The following is a 13,318-nucleotide window of genomic DNA, read 5'->3' on the forward strand; positions in this document are numbered from 1 at the left end:
TTTGCATTAAGCACAATATTGGCAAAGGAGAAGTCTAACAGGAAGAATCATAAAAGGATTTTAGACTGGCAGCCACTCAATAAAGTGGCCAAGCAAAGTTCCCTACAGACAGTTAAAAATGACGCTGCTCAATTCACTCGTGCCCTGGTGGACCACGAGTTAAGGAGCAGCAGTCAGAAGTTAAGATATTTAAGGAGCAGTTCATTAAGGACATCAACTCAGCCGGCCAGGCACAGAGAAGAAAGCAGCTAATGGCCTTTATTGCATCAATCTGGTGCACCTGTATCCAGTATCAGCTGGGGCTCAGGCTCCTCCCTCTCAGCCCTTGGCACTGCATCAAGCTTGCAGCATCTCTTTCCACGCGAGGTGGGAACCCCTCTCCTTCCTTGGATGTCTCCAAACCCCAAGAGGACCCTGAGACACCTGACATTTCTTTGGGGTTAGTCTTGCTCAGAGGAGGAGAAGGTAACAAAGATTTGCCCGTGATTGTCATGTCCGCAAGTATTCTCCCAGCCACTTACCCTTCCTGAACCCATGGCTGAACTCTGGCACTCCCTCTCAAAAACATTACAATTATTGGATACAAGACGCGTGGCTGGATGGGTCTGTGTCTTCTTAGCACAGACACTCGTTTTCTTGCAAGCAAAGAAATTCTGAACAAACCGTCAGAACTCAAATAATCCCCTTCTGATAAATGTGCTTAGGGCCCTGTTTTTGTTTTTAAAACGTCCTTTGATAACACATCTATTCATGTTTTGAAAGGGAGAAAAACTGAATTAGGAAATTGCACAGGCACAAAAACAAAGGCAATTATCTGACAAGGGGTTTTCTTAATTTGTGGGTAATTGCTCATTACTGCAAAATAAGGTTTTTGCAGTGTTTCACGGAGAGTAGACAAGAGCCCCCAGCCCATTACTGAGTATTGCTTTTGGCAAAGACGAGATTCTTCCAGGGTGGAGAGCCTCCATAAAACCATGATTCCATTAAATGCAGATCCCAAAGGTACCGGTGGGAAGGGAACAATGTGTTCTGTCGAGTCATTCAGCAGGGATCCTCACAGGCTTGCCCTCCCCCTCGTCTGTCCACTCTGGCCTTGTTCACAGCTCTGCTTTGGACATCACCTCCCCTCCACTGCCTCTGCTGAGCACCCCCAAACTTCAGCACTTTGGAACATTTGTGTTCCTCTCCCTTCCTCTGAGTCCGGGTCACTTAATTATTCCATTAAAAACGTGTTCCCCAGAAACTCACCATCCACAGGCCACTGGCACCCCCTGTAAGGGGCAAAGCTCGCCCTGAGCTCCCCAATGGCCCACAAGTGCTGGATTTTCCCTCCCAGTTAAAGCAAGTGGGTTTTGAGCTCTGATGCATCACAGAATCCCAGGATGGTCTGGATTGGAAAGGACCTTAAAGCTCATCCAGCCCCACCCCTGCCAGGGGCAGGGACACCTTCCACTGTCCCAGGCTGCTCCAAGCCCCAATGTCCAGCCTGGCCTTGGACACTGCCAGGGATGGAGCAGCCACAGTTTTTGTGGCTGCCAGCACTGAAGGAGGACACCCTGGAGTGCTCCCTTGGAGAAGGGCTCTGGGAGCAGCTCACCTGCTGGTATTTCCAGGTATTCCAGCAGCAATTGCTCTCAAGGCGCTTTCAAGGTCTTTTGCATCATCCTAACAGCAGAGCCATTTTTAAGCCTTTCAAAAGAGCTTTAAATTAACTCCCCTGACAAAGTTTTCCAGAGCAATATAACCTGACTAGGTAGAACTCCAGGCAGGGACACAGGGAAGACAAAGTGCAGACCTGAGAGCGGAGGAGACGCTCGGTGTAGATGGAGCTCTTTCATTACTATGTAGATTCAAAGCCATTCCTGCAGTCACTGAAGCACTACCCCAGTCCTCCTAGCAAGCAAAAATCCATTTTGTGTACAAATAGGGCTTTTACAGCTTTGGCACGGTGCTCGACTGCAGAGTCAAACTTTTCAATGCCTGATAAGATTTTACTTGAAAGTGGCAGGAGAGCTCATGCCAGGAGCCCGTATGGAATGCCAGCTCCGTGGCAGGTCAAAGCCTGGTATCAGATTTAATGGAAGCCTTTCAAGACAAACTTCTTAAAAGCACTGTGCTATCTAGGGAGGCACAGATTTACACCACTTGGAAAGCCAAGGACCAACCTCTACGACTCTTTTCCCATCAAGGGTAATTTCTTGCACACTTTACCTCACGAAAAGCACAGCAGTAGTCTCCTTTTCTGTGTCTATCCAATCCTTGCATATTTGGCTGAAGTTAAGAATAAAGAAGTGTTTCATGCCAGAGGTTTTGTACAGACTGTCCTCTCCAAAAAATAAAAAAACCTAACTAAAAAAAAAACAACAAAAAAACCCCCACAGAAAACATCAACTGAACAAAAAACACCCTGAAAAACCACATCCCCCAACCCCTCCTGAAACAACAAACCCTCAGGTGCAAAAGTTGCTAATGTCCCGAATAAAAACCCCAGCAGACGGACACAGACAACTGAGTTTAAAGACCAACAGCCCAAACAATCAACCTTTCCCCAGCAGTGCCTAAAACTATGGCTGGAGAAGCAGAAATTTCAATCGAACTGAAAGGCTCTACTGTCTTCACCATTTTTACAGAAGTATTTAGGGTTAAGTTGGTGTCAGCAATGACCCTGAGCAGATGTCAAGCATTAAGACTTTCAACACAGTGGATTTTGCCAGCTGTCACCACGTGGTAATGTAAAAAGGGACAGCAAAACCCCATAAAACCCAGATCTGTCTGCTCAGGGTGTCCCCTTCCATCTACACAAATGCAGATCTGCCAAGTGCTCCTCCACTCTCCCATTAAAGCATTTCGATTGTCTGACTCTGCCATTTTAACAAATTCAAGTATAAGACTTCAAATTCAATTAGCACAAATGTCCCTGCTCCCAACATTGAATTTGCAAGTGACATTTAGTGGCATTCAACACACACGGAGCTAAGCTAATACACTAATGGACCAGCAAGGGAAATTGTAAAACACTCCCAATTGCAACGTTCTTTTTTAGTCCAGGAAATTAAAGGAGTAGGCTGCAGTGGACAGGAGATGACAGCTATTAAAAATCCTTCTTAAGCCAAGGCTGCAAAAGCTCTCCTCTCCAGATCCACCTCTTCAGAAAGGGGCAATTTCAAGGCTGTTTCAGTGCTTAAGACAGGATTTACAGCCTTTTCTGCTGGGTTTGCTTCTGTTTCTTCCTACTTCTTTTTCTAATGAAGGCTTATACAAAGCAGCCCCACTGTGTGTTGTTCCTCAGACACGGAGAGCAGGGATGAAATTCCCAAGCCTTGCCCCAGCTAATAAGAATGTGACAGTGCCCACAGCACCCCAAAAAGCCAGTCCAGCAAACCCACCTGAGGAATTCTCCTACCACACCTGTTGGTAAGGAAGCTGCCAGTTTTCCTGCACTAGAAAAACCCAAAGCCACTGGACTTCAGAGATTCCTTGAAGTCTTTTTCTTTTTTTTCCAAGTGCCAATATGCTTTGCCTTAATTCCATTTAAAGAGAAAAAGCTACCTCCAAGCAGCTTCAAAATCAGGGAGACAGAAGGCAGACCAGGCTGGGAAGTCAGGGAGAAAAAAAGCTTTTAGAGTCATGGCTAAGCAGAGGGAGATTTATTTTGCTGTGCATTTAAATCTAAGCAAATTAGCAGAGGCAAAACCTACGGAAGATGCCTTCCCAATAAAGATTTATTAGTGGTTTTTTTTGATTACGGATGTGTAATTGGACAGCAGAGCAGGACTGCAGCAGCACACAAAGGAAACATCAGCAGGACATCTTCTGTCCCACTCTGGATTTGCTCCCCTGAGTTGGATGACTGAACTGTGAAGCCCAGCAACAGCAGTAACTGCATTTCTTTAGGAAACATGTTATAGTCTCCAAAATTAAACTTTCTTTTCTCTTTCCAGCTCTCGATCGAGAGAGATCAGAACAAAGCTTGTGTGGTACTTTCAAGAATTCAGGGAAGGTTGTTTCTCCCCTCAGCTTTACCACGTTTGATAAGACCAGAAACAATACAGATAAATATTTTAGAGATGTTTAAGTCACAGAATCCCTGAATTTCCTTTGAGGAAGGCACCTCGAAGACCACCTCTTTCCACCCCACTGCCATGGGCAGGGACACCTCCCTCCAAGCCCCACTGCACAGTTACACCTGGCAGCTTATTAGGATGGGTGTTCTTCTGACCCCTGAAAAGCCCAGGTAACCTGCACCAAACACTGCCTCTGCCGAGCAGATTCTCAAAATAATAAATTATGGCTGGGATGAAAGCATCCCAAAAAGCTAGTAGGTTTCACGCATTCCTCAGTCTTCTGCATTTCCCCCAGCATTTTGGGGAAGGAGGGGGACAGGACTGTAATTATTAACTGAATGATGTCACACCACACGCTTTGGGAATTCAAGCTGTATTACAAGCTGGAGTTTCCATGCAGAACACCAGCCCTCCAAAGGGCTCCTGCCCCTCTCTGTGCCTTGGTGCCCTGGGCCCAAAAAGCCTTCAATGACACCAAAATCCTTTGGAAAGCACTGACAGTACCTGGGAGCTCAGTTCATGACCATGAGATCCAAGAAACCTCTAAAAAACTCAGGTTCTCGAGCTCATTTTAAGCTCACCTCGACATCAGAGCGCTTTCTCCCCGTACAGTTGGGTTTGATGTGCTGCACTTGAATCACAACTGAAAAAGCATTGGGGTGCTCTGCTCCACTTCAGCAAAGAACAGCCTGGCCCTACCTGGCTGGGCAGCCTCAGAAATCCTGCCTGCCCTGCACACGCCCCTGCAAGCCGCCCCGGGAAACAGGGACCTCGTGCCATGGCCCACAAAAGCAGCCTTCAGGCCCGTGTGCAACGCTCCTTTGCTTTCTGATGGTGCTCTGTGGGTTTATTCTGCTCCTCAAACAGGCCCTTTCCCGAACCAGGGTCTGGATTATTTTTGAGCAATTTATTTTATTTTTTTTTCCATGGGATGTCCTGCTGCCCCAATTAAAAAGCCTTTAATTCCGCAACCATTCCTTGCGGCCAGGCTGAAATTGCTTTTAAATCCGAGTAAGTCCCAGGCCACCCATATTTAGTGCACCAATTAACCAATGCTGAGCGATGCAGAGAGGCAGCAGCCAGAAGAAGGAAGAATTTTTAAGTCCCCATCACCCACCGTGCATGGGTTCTCCCTCCACATGTTCAGTTCAGGAGAACTCAAGAATTATCCAATTAAAAGCAGCACCTATTCAAGCTTGATGAGTGTTGAGAGAAGCAACGAAAAACAATACATCACTGCCTTCTAACCATTAACTCTGAGCAGTCAAATAATATCCATAATACCTCCAAGTCCTGAAAATGATCCACCTACTTGGATTTATTCAATTTATAAGTGTCACATTAAAAGCTAGTTAACGTGCGAGACGCTGTCCCCAGGTTGAGAATGTGGAAGGAGAAAGAAGTGTGATAATTTGGGAATCACCATTTGGTGCACAGATCCCCAGCACAGTTTAAAGGCATCTGAGCTGAATTTGGTTCTGCTCCATGTGCCCGAAAACTCAGAAAAATCACAGCAATCTCTCTGGATTTAGAGGGGTTTATTACCCATGTTGTAAAAGCAGCCTTTACCTTCTGTCTGCCACCAATCACAGGGACTCTTTGCAAGCTCCAAACAACTTCACAAAGCCAGAGCAACTTTAACACCCACAAAATACTACGCAAAACAAACCAGAATGCAACTCCAGTGCAACGTCTGCTCCCCAAAAAACACAGCCAAGCCCAAATCCACCAAGATGCACAGCAGCGCTTCCACTGCCTCCAGCTGCCAGGTGTTTTGTCCTGGTTCTGTGTTTTGTACTGGTTCACAGCTGGGCATGGAAGCCAACAAGAAAGCGTTTTCAGCCATGTGGACCTGGGAGAAGGGAGTCTGAAGGCATCACTACAAAACCTGCTGTCACACCAGGCTGCACCATCAGCCAAAGTGACACGAGGACGTTCATCGACAACCCAGAGCTGCTCTGCTAAGAGAGGCTGCCTGCATCAGCAAGCTTCAGCAGCACCATGTCAGTATGGCAGAGCTCCCATTTTTTACAAATAATAATCTTTTTCTCTCTCTTCCCATCCTCTCTGCGTGTATTTATGGTGCCTGAAGGCACCGAGGCACTCTTTAATGAGGTTTTCACACAAGACAGAATAAATTAGAAACCTTGATCAAAACAGGCCCTCCAGGAGGAACACAGCACAAAGACAGCCACATGCCTTATACACCCTGAAAAATCCAAATACTGCAGCGGGGCAATCAGCAAGCCATTCCTCGAGCAAACAGGGAGCACACCCTCCTGCCAGGGTACCTGTGATGGCAAGGTCTCCCCTTCTCACCCCTGCTCTGCACCCCAGCATGTTCGTCCCCAAGAGGGGGACGAAGCCATTGCCCCCTTGCCACTCCACGAACCTCAGCCCCAGGGAGGCAGCGCAGCCCCAGCGTCACTGCCATGGCCCGGGATGGGATGGGATGGGATGGGATGGGATGGGATGGGATGGGATGGGATGGATCTGCTTCCACTCACAGCAGATGCCTCCAGCTTCCTTTGGAGCAGGGAGCATCCTGCCTTTGCACCCCAGCGAGCAGAGGGACTGGAACCCCCAAGGTGAGGGGACTGGCCTCACCCCCATGCTCCCACCTGAGCTGAGGGGACCAGATGTCCCCCCAGAGCCTCTGGGGCAGGGAGGACCAGACCTGCCACTCCAACACGCTGGGGAGGAGGGGACAGACCCGGCCAGGCTGAGGAGAACAGAGCCTCTCAGGGGTCCTGGGCTGCAGCCCCCGAGCTGGGACTCCCCGAGCTGCCCCGGTACCGCCTGCAGCCCCCGAGCTGGGGCTCCCAGACCTCCCCCTGGTACCGCCTGCAGCCCCCGAGCTGGGGCTCCCAGACCTCCCCCGGTACCACCTGCAGCCCCCGAGCTGGGGGTGCCAGACCTCCCCCGGTACCACCTGCAGCCCCCCGAGCTGGGGGTGCCAGACCTCCCCCGGTACCACCTGCAGCCCCCCGAGCTGGGGCTCCCAGACCTCCCCCGGTACCACCTGCAGCCCCCCGAGCTGGGGGTGCCAGACCTCCCCCGGTACCACCTGCAGCCCCCCGAGCTGGGGCTCCCAGACCTCCCCCGGTACCACCTGCAGCCCCCGAGCTGGGGCTCCCAGACCTCCCCCGGTACCACCTGCAGCCCCCCGAGCTGGGGCTCCCAGAGCTGCCCCAGTACCACCTGCAGCCCCCCGAGCTGGGGCTCCCAGAGCTGCCCCGGTACCACCTGCAGCCCCCGAGCTGGGGTGCCCGAGCTGCCCCGGTACCACCTGCAGCCCCCGAGCTGGGGGTGCCCGAGCTGCCCCGGTACCACCTGCAGCCCCCGAGCTGGGGGTCCCCGAGCTGCCCCGGGACCAGCCGCAGCCCCCGAGCTCGGGGGACCACAGCTGCCCCGGTACGCCAGGGCCGTACCCCCGAACGGGGGATGCAGGGCTCCCCCGGGTAGAGCACAGAGCTCCCGCGGGCTGCCGCGGCCGCAGCCCCCGAGCTGGGGGTGCCAGAGCTCCCCAGGGCTGAGCAGACCGCACCTCCCCGGTGCCCCCCGGGGCCGTGGGGCCCAGATCCCGCCGTGCTGCGGGACCGAAGCTCCCCGAGCTGAGCAGCCCGAAGCCCCCCCCGAGCCTCCGGTGCTGCGGGGGCCGGAGCTCTCCTCGCATCCCCCGTGGCTGCGGGGGCCGCCGCCGGGATGAGGAGCCGGAACCCCCCGGGACACGTCCCCTGCAGGGGCGGCGGCGGCCGCGTCCCCGCTGTCACGGCCGGTGTCCCGTCCCGCCGCCACCCCCGGGCCTGCGCCGAGCCGGAGGCCGCTGGGTCGCCGCTCACTCACCGTGCGGAGCCGCGGCTCGGTGCGGGCGGGTGGGTGCGGCCGCCGGGCGGGTCCCCGGGCGCTGCGGCGGCTCCAGCCCGCTCCCCGTGTCCCGTTTGCAGTGCCCCGCTCCCGTGTCCCGTTTCCAGTGCCCCGCTCCTGTGTCCCGTGCCCCGTGCCCCGTGTCCCGTGCGGCGGCCGCGGGCGGGGCGGGGGCACCGCGCGCCACGTGACCGCCGTGTCATCCCGGCCGCCATCTTGTGCCCGTCCCTCCTGCCGGGAGCGCGGGCGCTCGGACATCCCCATCCCTGCTTCCATTCCTATTCCCATCCCCATCCCAATCCTGCTTCCATTCCTATTCCCATCCCCATCCCATCCCCATCCCCATCCCCATCCCTGCTTCCATTCCTATTCCCATCCCCATCCCAATCCTGCTTCCATTCCTATTCCCATCCCCATCCCCATCCCTGCTTCCATTCCTATTCCCATCCCCATCCCAATCCTGCTTCCATTCCTATTCCCATCCCCATCCCCATCCCCATCCCCATCCCCATCCCCATCCCCATCCCTGCTTCCATTCCTATTCCCATCCCCATCCCTGCTTCCATTCCTATTCCCATCCCCATCCCCATCCCTGCTTCCATTCCTATTCCCATCCCCATCCCATCCCCATCCCCATCCCTGCTCCCATTCCTATTCCCATCCCCATCCCTGCTCCCATTCCTATTCCCATCCCCATCCCCATCCCCATTCCCATCCCTGCTCCCATCCCCATCCCCGCTCCCATTCCTATTCCCATCCCTGCTCCTACTCCCATTCCCACTCCTATTCCCACAGGGATCCGCAGCCCCTTGCTGCCCAGCACAGCCTGGGGCTCACAGGGGCAGCCCGCTGCTCACTGTGTTCTACAGAATCCCAGGATCCCTGAGGCTGGAAAAGCCCTCCCAGCCCATGGAGTCCAGGCTGTGCCCAATGCCCACCTTGTCCCCAGCCCAGAGCACTGAGTGCCACCTCCAGCCCTTCCTTAGACACCTCCAGGCATGGGCACTCCAAAGCTCCCTGGGCAGCCCCTGCCAAGGCCTGAGCACCCTTTCCATGCAGAAATTCCTGCTGCTGTCCAAGCTGAGCCTCCCCTGGCCCAGCCTGAGGCCCTTTCCCCTTGTCCTGTCCCTGTTCCCTGGCAGCAGAGCCCAACCCCCCCGGCTGCCCCCTCCTGTCAGGGACTTGTGCAGAGCCACAAGGTCCCCCCTGAGCCTCCTTTGCTCCAGGCTCAGCCCCTTTCCCAGCTCCCTCAGCCGCTCCTGGGGCTCCAGCCCCTTCCCAGCTCCGTTCCCTGCCCTGGACACGCTCCAGCCCCTCCAGGGCTCTCTGGCCAGGAGGGCCCAGAACTGGACACAGCCCTCGAGGTGTGGCCTCAAAGAAGCCACCCAGAACACTTCTGAGCATATGTAGTGCCCCCAAAATATTAAATTCTGGTATCAGCATGGCTTGCTCGGAGCAGGTGAGGGGTAGCAGGGTGTGAGTTCTCCTCCTAAATCCATCTGGCAGCTTTCCAGTACCTAAAGGAAATCTACAAGAAAGATGGAGAGGGACATTTTAGAAGAGCACAGTGACGGGAGAAGAGGGAATGGCTTCCCACTGCCAGAGGGCAGGGTTAGATGGGATATTGGGGAGAATTCCCTTGTGATCCTGGACTGGGATGAACATGTCCTGTCTCAAGATCCCCAAAACCAGAGTGTACAATGTTGGAGCAAACTCTGATATCTGCCTCTATTTCAGTCTGCAGGAGCTCTGCTGGCCGTTGGGCTCCAGTTCTGTGTCAGCTCTGGAGATGTGAGACATCAGTCATCATTAATAAAATCTCAGTTAAAATAAAGTCACAGGGCAATTTAGCTTGGGAGCAACCCTTGGGTGTCACCATCTCCAGGCAGAAAGAGGCTCCAATTTTGTTCTGTGACAGCTAACACCTATTTCAAACCTTGCACTTCACAAATTGTGACTTCTAATACAAAACCTGGGTTTTTTCCATGGCAAAAGGTCAAAATCATTTCGTGCTGCCCACAGAGGGGTTCCTGCGTGTGCTGAGCCTGGCTCCTGCAGGGCCGTTCCCCAGCGTGGGAAGATCCGCAAGGTCTGATTAAAACTTTTCCCGTATTTCAGGCATTTGTTATCTCGCCAGCGTGGTTGCCAGCCAGGAGATTGTGGAGATAGCAGAGCCACACATCCAGCTCCCCCTCTCCCAGGCATGGGAGGATGACAACACACATGGGAGGGACTGGATGTACCGGTGTGTCTCAGGAACACTGAGCAAGAGACGTGTTTTGCTGATCTTTGCACATAAACAAAACAAAATCTGAAAAAGCCCTCATGACTTATCCCGATCAACAAGTGATTGCAGACATTACCCAAGCAAAATTAAGAATTAAGCTTGAATAAATAGTAATTTATGCACGGGGACAGGTGAAACACAATGGTGTCCTGGGCCTCTGTAAAGAGCTATCAGATCCTGCGCTTTCTAAAGACAGAGTTGAACCATTCTGAGTGAAAATTCTCTGTGTAATAAAACTCGAATTTACAGCCAGCTTGGAAGTGATTTAAAGGTCTGCTGTGACCTGCAGCTCCTCACAGATTTTCATCAGCACTGGTGAAGAAAGGACAAGTTTTGCTTGACCTCAAGATCCAGGCAACAGCTTTCACCCTGTGCAAACTGTTTGGTAGTTAGGAAGGGAAATGCAGATGGAAGAGGATGGCTTTGGAGAAGGGTTCTGGAGAAATCCAGGAGAGCGGTGCTGGGGACAGCCCAGACACTGACAGTTTTGATTCTCTCATCCCTTAAAAGGAATTTATTTGTGAGTAGATCTAATACTGGCAGCTCGATTCTGGATTTTCCCAGGTTGACCGGGCTGGCTTGCATGAGCCTGGTTGCCCCAGGAAGAGTTTAGGAATACTGAAGGCTTGTGGGGGTGCTGGTGCATCTCCCTTGGGGCAGTGGAGCCTTTGGAGGGTTTGGCAATCCCAATCCCAATTTATCTTTCCATTTGCTCCCCAATCCCAATCCCAATGTATCTTTCCATTTGCTCCCCTTGTGCGCTGCCATCCAGACGGGGACATTCCTTATGGGGGTTCCTGCTTTTCGGCAGGGCGCTGTTTCCTTCCTGACTATCGTTTCTTGCCATGCCATCTCACTAATGCTCTAATAGGATTAATGTTGTCAACACTTCCCTCGGGGTAGCTGTACAATAAATCCCCCCTGTCCAGGGTTGTTCCCCCAGGATGGGCATTTTCTGGCAGATAATATGAACATGAAGCCTGTGCAAATTGGTTCCCTGGGAGCCTGACCTCCCTGTTGGGAATGACAAAGGGCCATCCAAGAGGCTTAGGAATAGCTGTCCCGGGCTGCTGCCTGGGCTTAATCCTGCTGAGCCACGTCTGTTCCTGAAAACAGCCTTTCCTGCCTGGATACAACCAATCCCCAAGTGTGGGGGAGATTCCAAGAGTGTGCCAGCACCAAGGCTGGGTTGGACACTGGGGCTTGGAGCAACCTGGGACAGCGGAAGGTGTCCCTGCCCATGGCAGGGGTGGAACTGGATGAGCCCAGCTGGGGGTTTCTCCTGCTGGAGCTTTGAATAAATTGATGAATCAGAATCAATGTGAACGGATCAACAGTGAATTGCTAATAGGTCGCAATCATTAGGCATTGATCAATAATCCATAAATTAATGATGTTCCACTTGAAGAGATATTTCTGTTTAGAAAGGTACGTTGACTATTAGCATGCTGATACTTTACTAATGAACTAATATTAAACTAACTTCAGTAAAATGTCAGTTACCTTCATCTTACCTCACTTACTGTGGGTCCTTCTTGCAGTGCAGCAAAGACCCTGTACCCATCATTTATGCCATCACCTGATGACATCATTTCCTTGCTGATGGTATTTATGACATCATTTCTGTGGGTTGCATCATTTATTTAGTGCTTTTACCCATTATACCATTTACACCAAAGAGCATCATCAACTCAATGTCTTTGTGATGTCATTTCGGAACAATTTGGACCCTATATGACATCATTGATTCAGTGTCTTTACAGCAAACCCTGATGTTTGATGGGGTTGTACTGACTGTGATGGTTTTAAAAGCCTTAGAAATAGAAACAGCCAGAGAGGTCATTGCTCCAAATGTGTAGAGTCCCACAGAGCTTTGTCCCTGTCCCCTGATGGCGGCAAGGGCTGTTAAGAACAAGGCAGCAGAGCAAAAAATCAGAATTAAATACATGATGAATTGAGTCAAGCAAAGAGCACAGTGAATCCACATGCTGTGGCTTTTAGGAACCGCAGGGCAGGGCTGTTAGCTGCAGTATAAATGGGAAAAGAGACCAAAATCCCTGTTTCCAAAGGATGCAGGAGATTCCAATTCAGCTACTTTGTTATTCAAGCAGTGATTAATGGTGAGGTGGCGTCATCCTCTCTGATCAGTGGTATTAAGCAGTGATGTGTTGCAGACAAACAGCATTATAAATGCAAGATTGTTTCAGATCATTAGGAAAATACGCAAACTCATTTCTTTAATTAATCTTGTTTTAATGGCTGATTGCTTCTGATTAAAATAGCACGTGTCTTTGGGGGAAATGCGTCAAAACTGGAAGTAAAAGGAGAAACTCTTAATGGGGGGAGGGCAAAAAACATTTCCCCACTTAAGGAGAAGAAGAGAGAAGAATGACAACGAAGTGTGGAAGACGGTAAAAGAAGGAAGACAATTCCAAGGAGAAAACAAGCCAGCAGTTCTCCAGATGGGACTGGTGGGTTTTCCAGAGGCACAGGCTGTCACTGCCTTTGCCAGAGCATCCCTCTGGAAGCGGAGTGTCCTGGCTGGGCTGGGCACTGCTGTCCCCAAGGTCCTGGGGACTGGACATGTCCCTGGGCTTCAGGACCAGAGACAGGACAGCCCAGGGCACCACCATTCCATGCCTTCAGTGGATCCAGCATCTCCTTTAGCGCCATGCCAGGCATTTCCCATGGGACAATGAAAGGGGTGACAGAGGTTCCCGAAAAACGGCTGTGGGATAGAAGCTGCAGCTCAGACTGGGCTGGAGATGTTGAGTAGCCATGGGGCCGGGAGCAGGATGGAGCTGATGGTCCCAGGTGTCCCACTGCAGATATCCCCGCTCCCGGCCCCGTCGGCGAGCGACACGCTTCTCCAGCATCCCGGCAAGTTTTCTCCTCCCTCTTTCCCTTGCTGCTAACAGGGTTTGCTGCTCCTCTTAGGGAAAAAAAAAAAAAGCTGTTTCCAGAAAGTGCTGTATTTCCTGAGAATGGCGACTCCCAGGCTCTTCAAATCCCTCACCCCCTTTCCTCCTCCACGTCTGGCTCTGGCGCTGCCTCCTCTCCCAAGGAGCGAGCGCCTGCTCCTGACCAGGGTCCTCAAAAC

At 52.1% G+C, this 13,318-nt stretch overlaps 2 protein-coding genes across 2 annotated transcripts in view; one reads left to right on the plus strand and one right to left on the minus strand.

The window, feature by feature from the left end:
* Nucleotides 1-8,056, minus strand: part of SGMS1 (sphingomyelin synthase 1) — a 90,205-nt gene extending 82,149 nt beyond the window's left edge. The window contains exon 1 of the mRNA XM_039553857.1: nt 7,911-8,056. The gene's annotated coding sequence lies outside the window, so the exon portion shown is untranslated. The remainder of the gene's footprint in view (nt 1-7,910) is intronic.
* LOC120410243 (proline-rich protein HaeIII subfamily 1-like) lies at nt 6,577-7,773 on the plus strand. The gene is made up of 2 exons (XM_039554486.1): nt 6,577-6,652; nt 6,959-7,773. Exons 1-2 carry the CDS (start codon nt 6,577-6,579, stop codon nt 7,771-7,773), a joined length of 891 nt encoding a protein of 296 aa, XP_039410420.1.
* Nucleotides 8,057-13,318: the final 5,262 nt, after the last annotated feature.

This window comes from Corvus cornix, chromosome 6, assembly GCF_000738735.6.
Source record: "Corvus cornix cornix isolate S_Up_H32 chromosome 6, ASM73873v5, whole genome shotgun sequence".
Taxonomy (NCBI): Eukaryota; Metazoa; Chordata; class Aves; order Passeriformes; family Corvidae; genus Corvus; species Corvus cornix.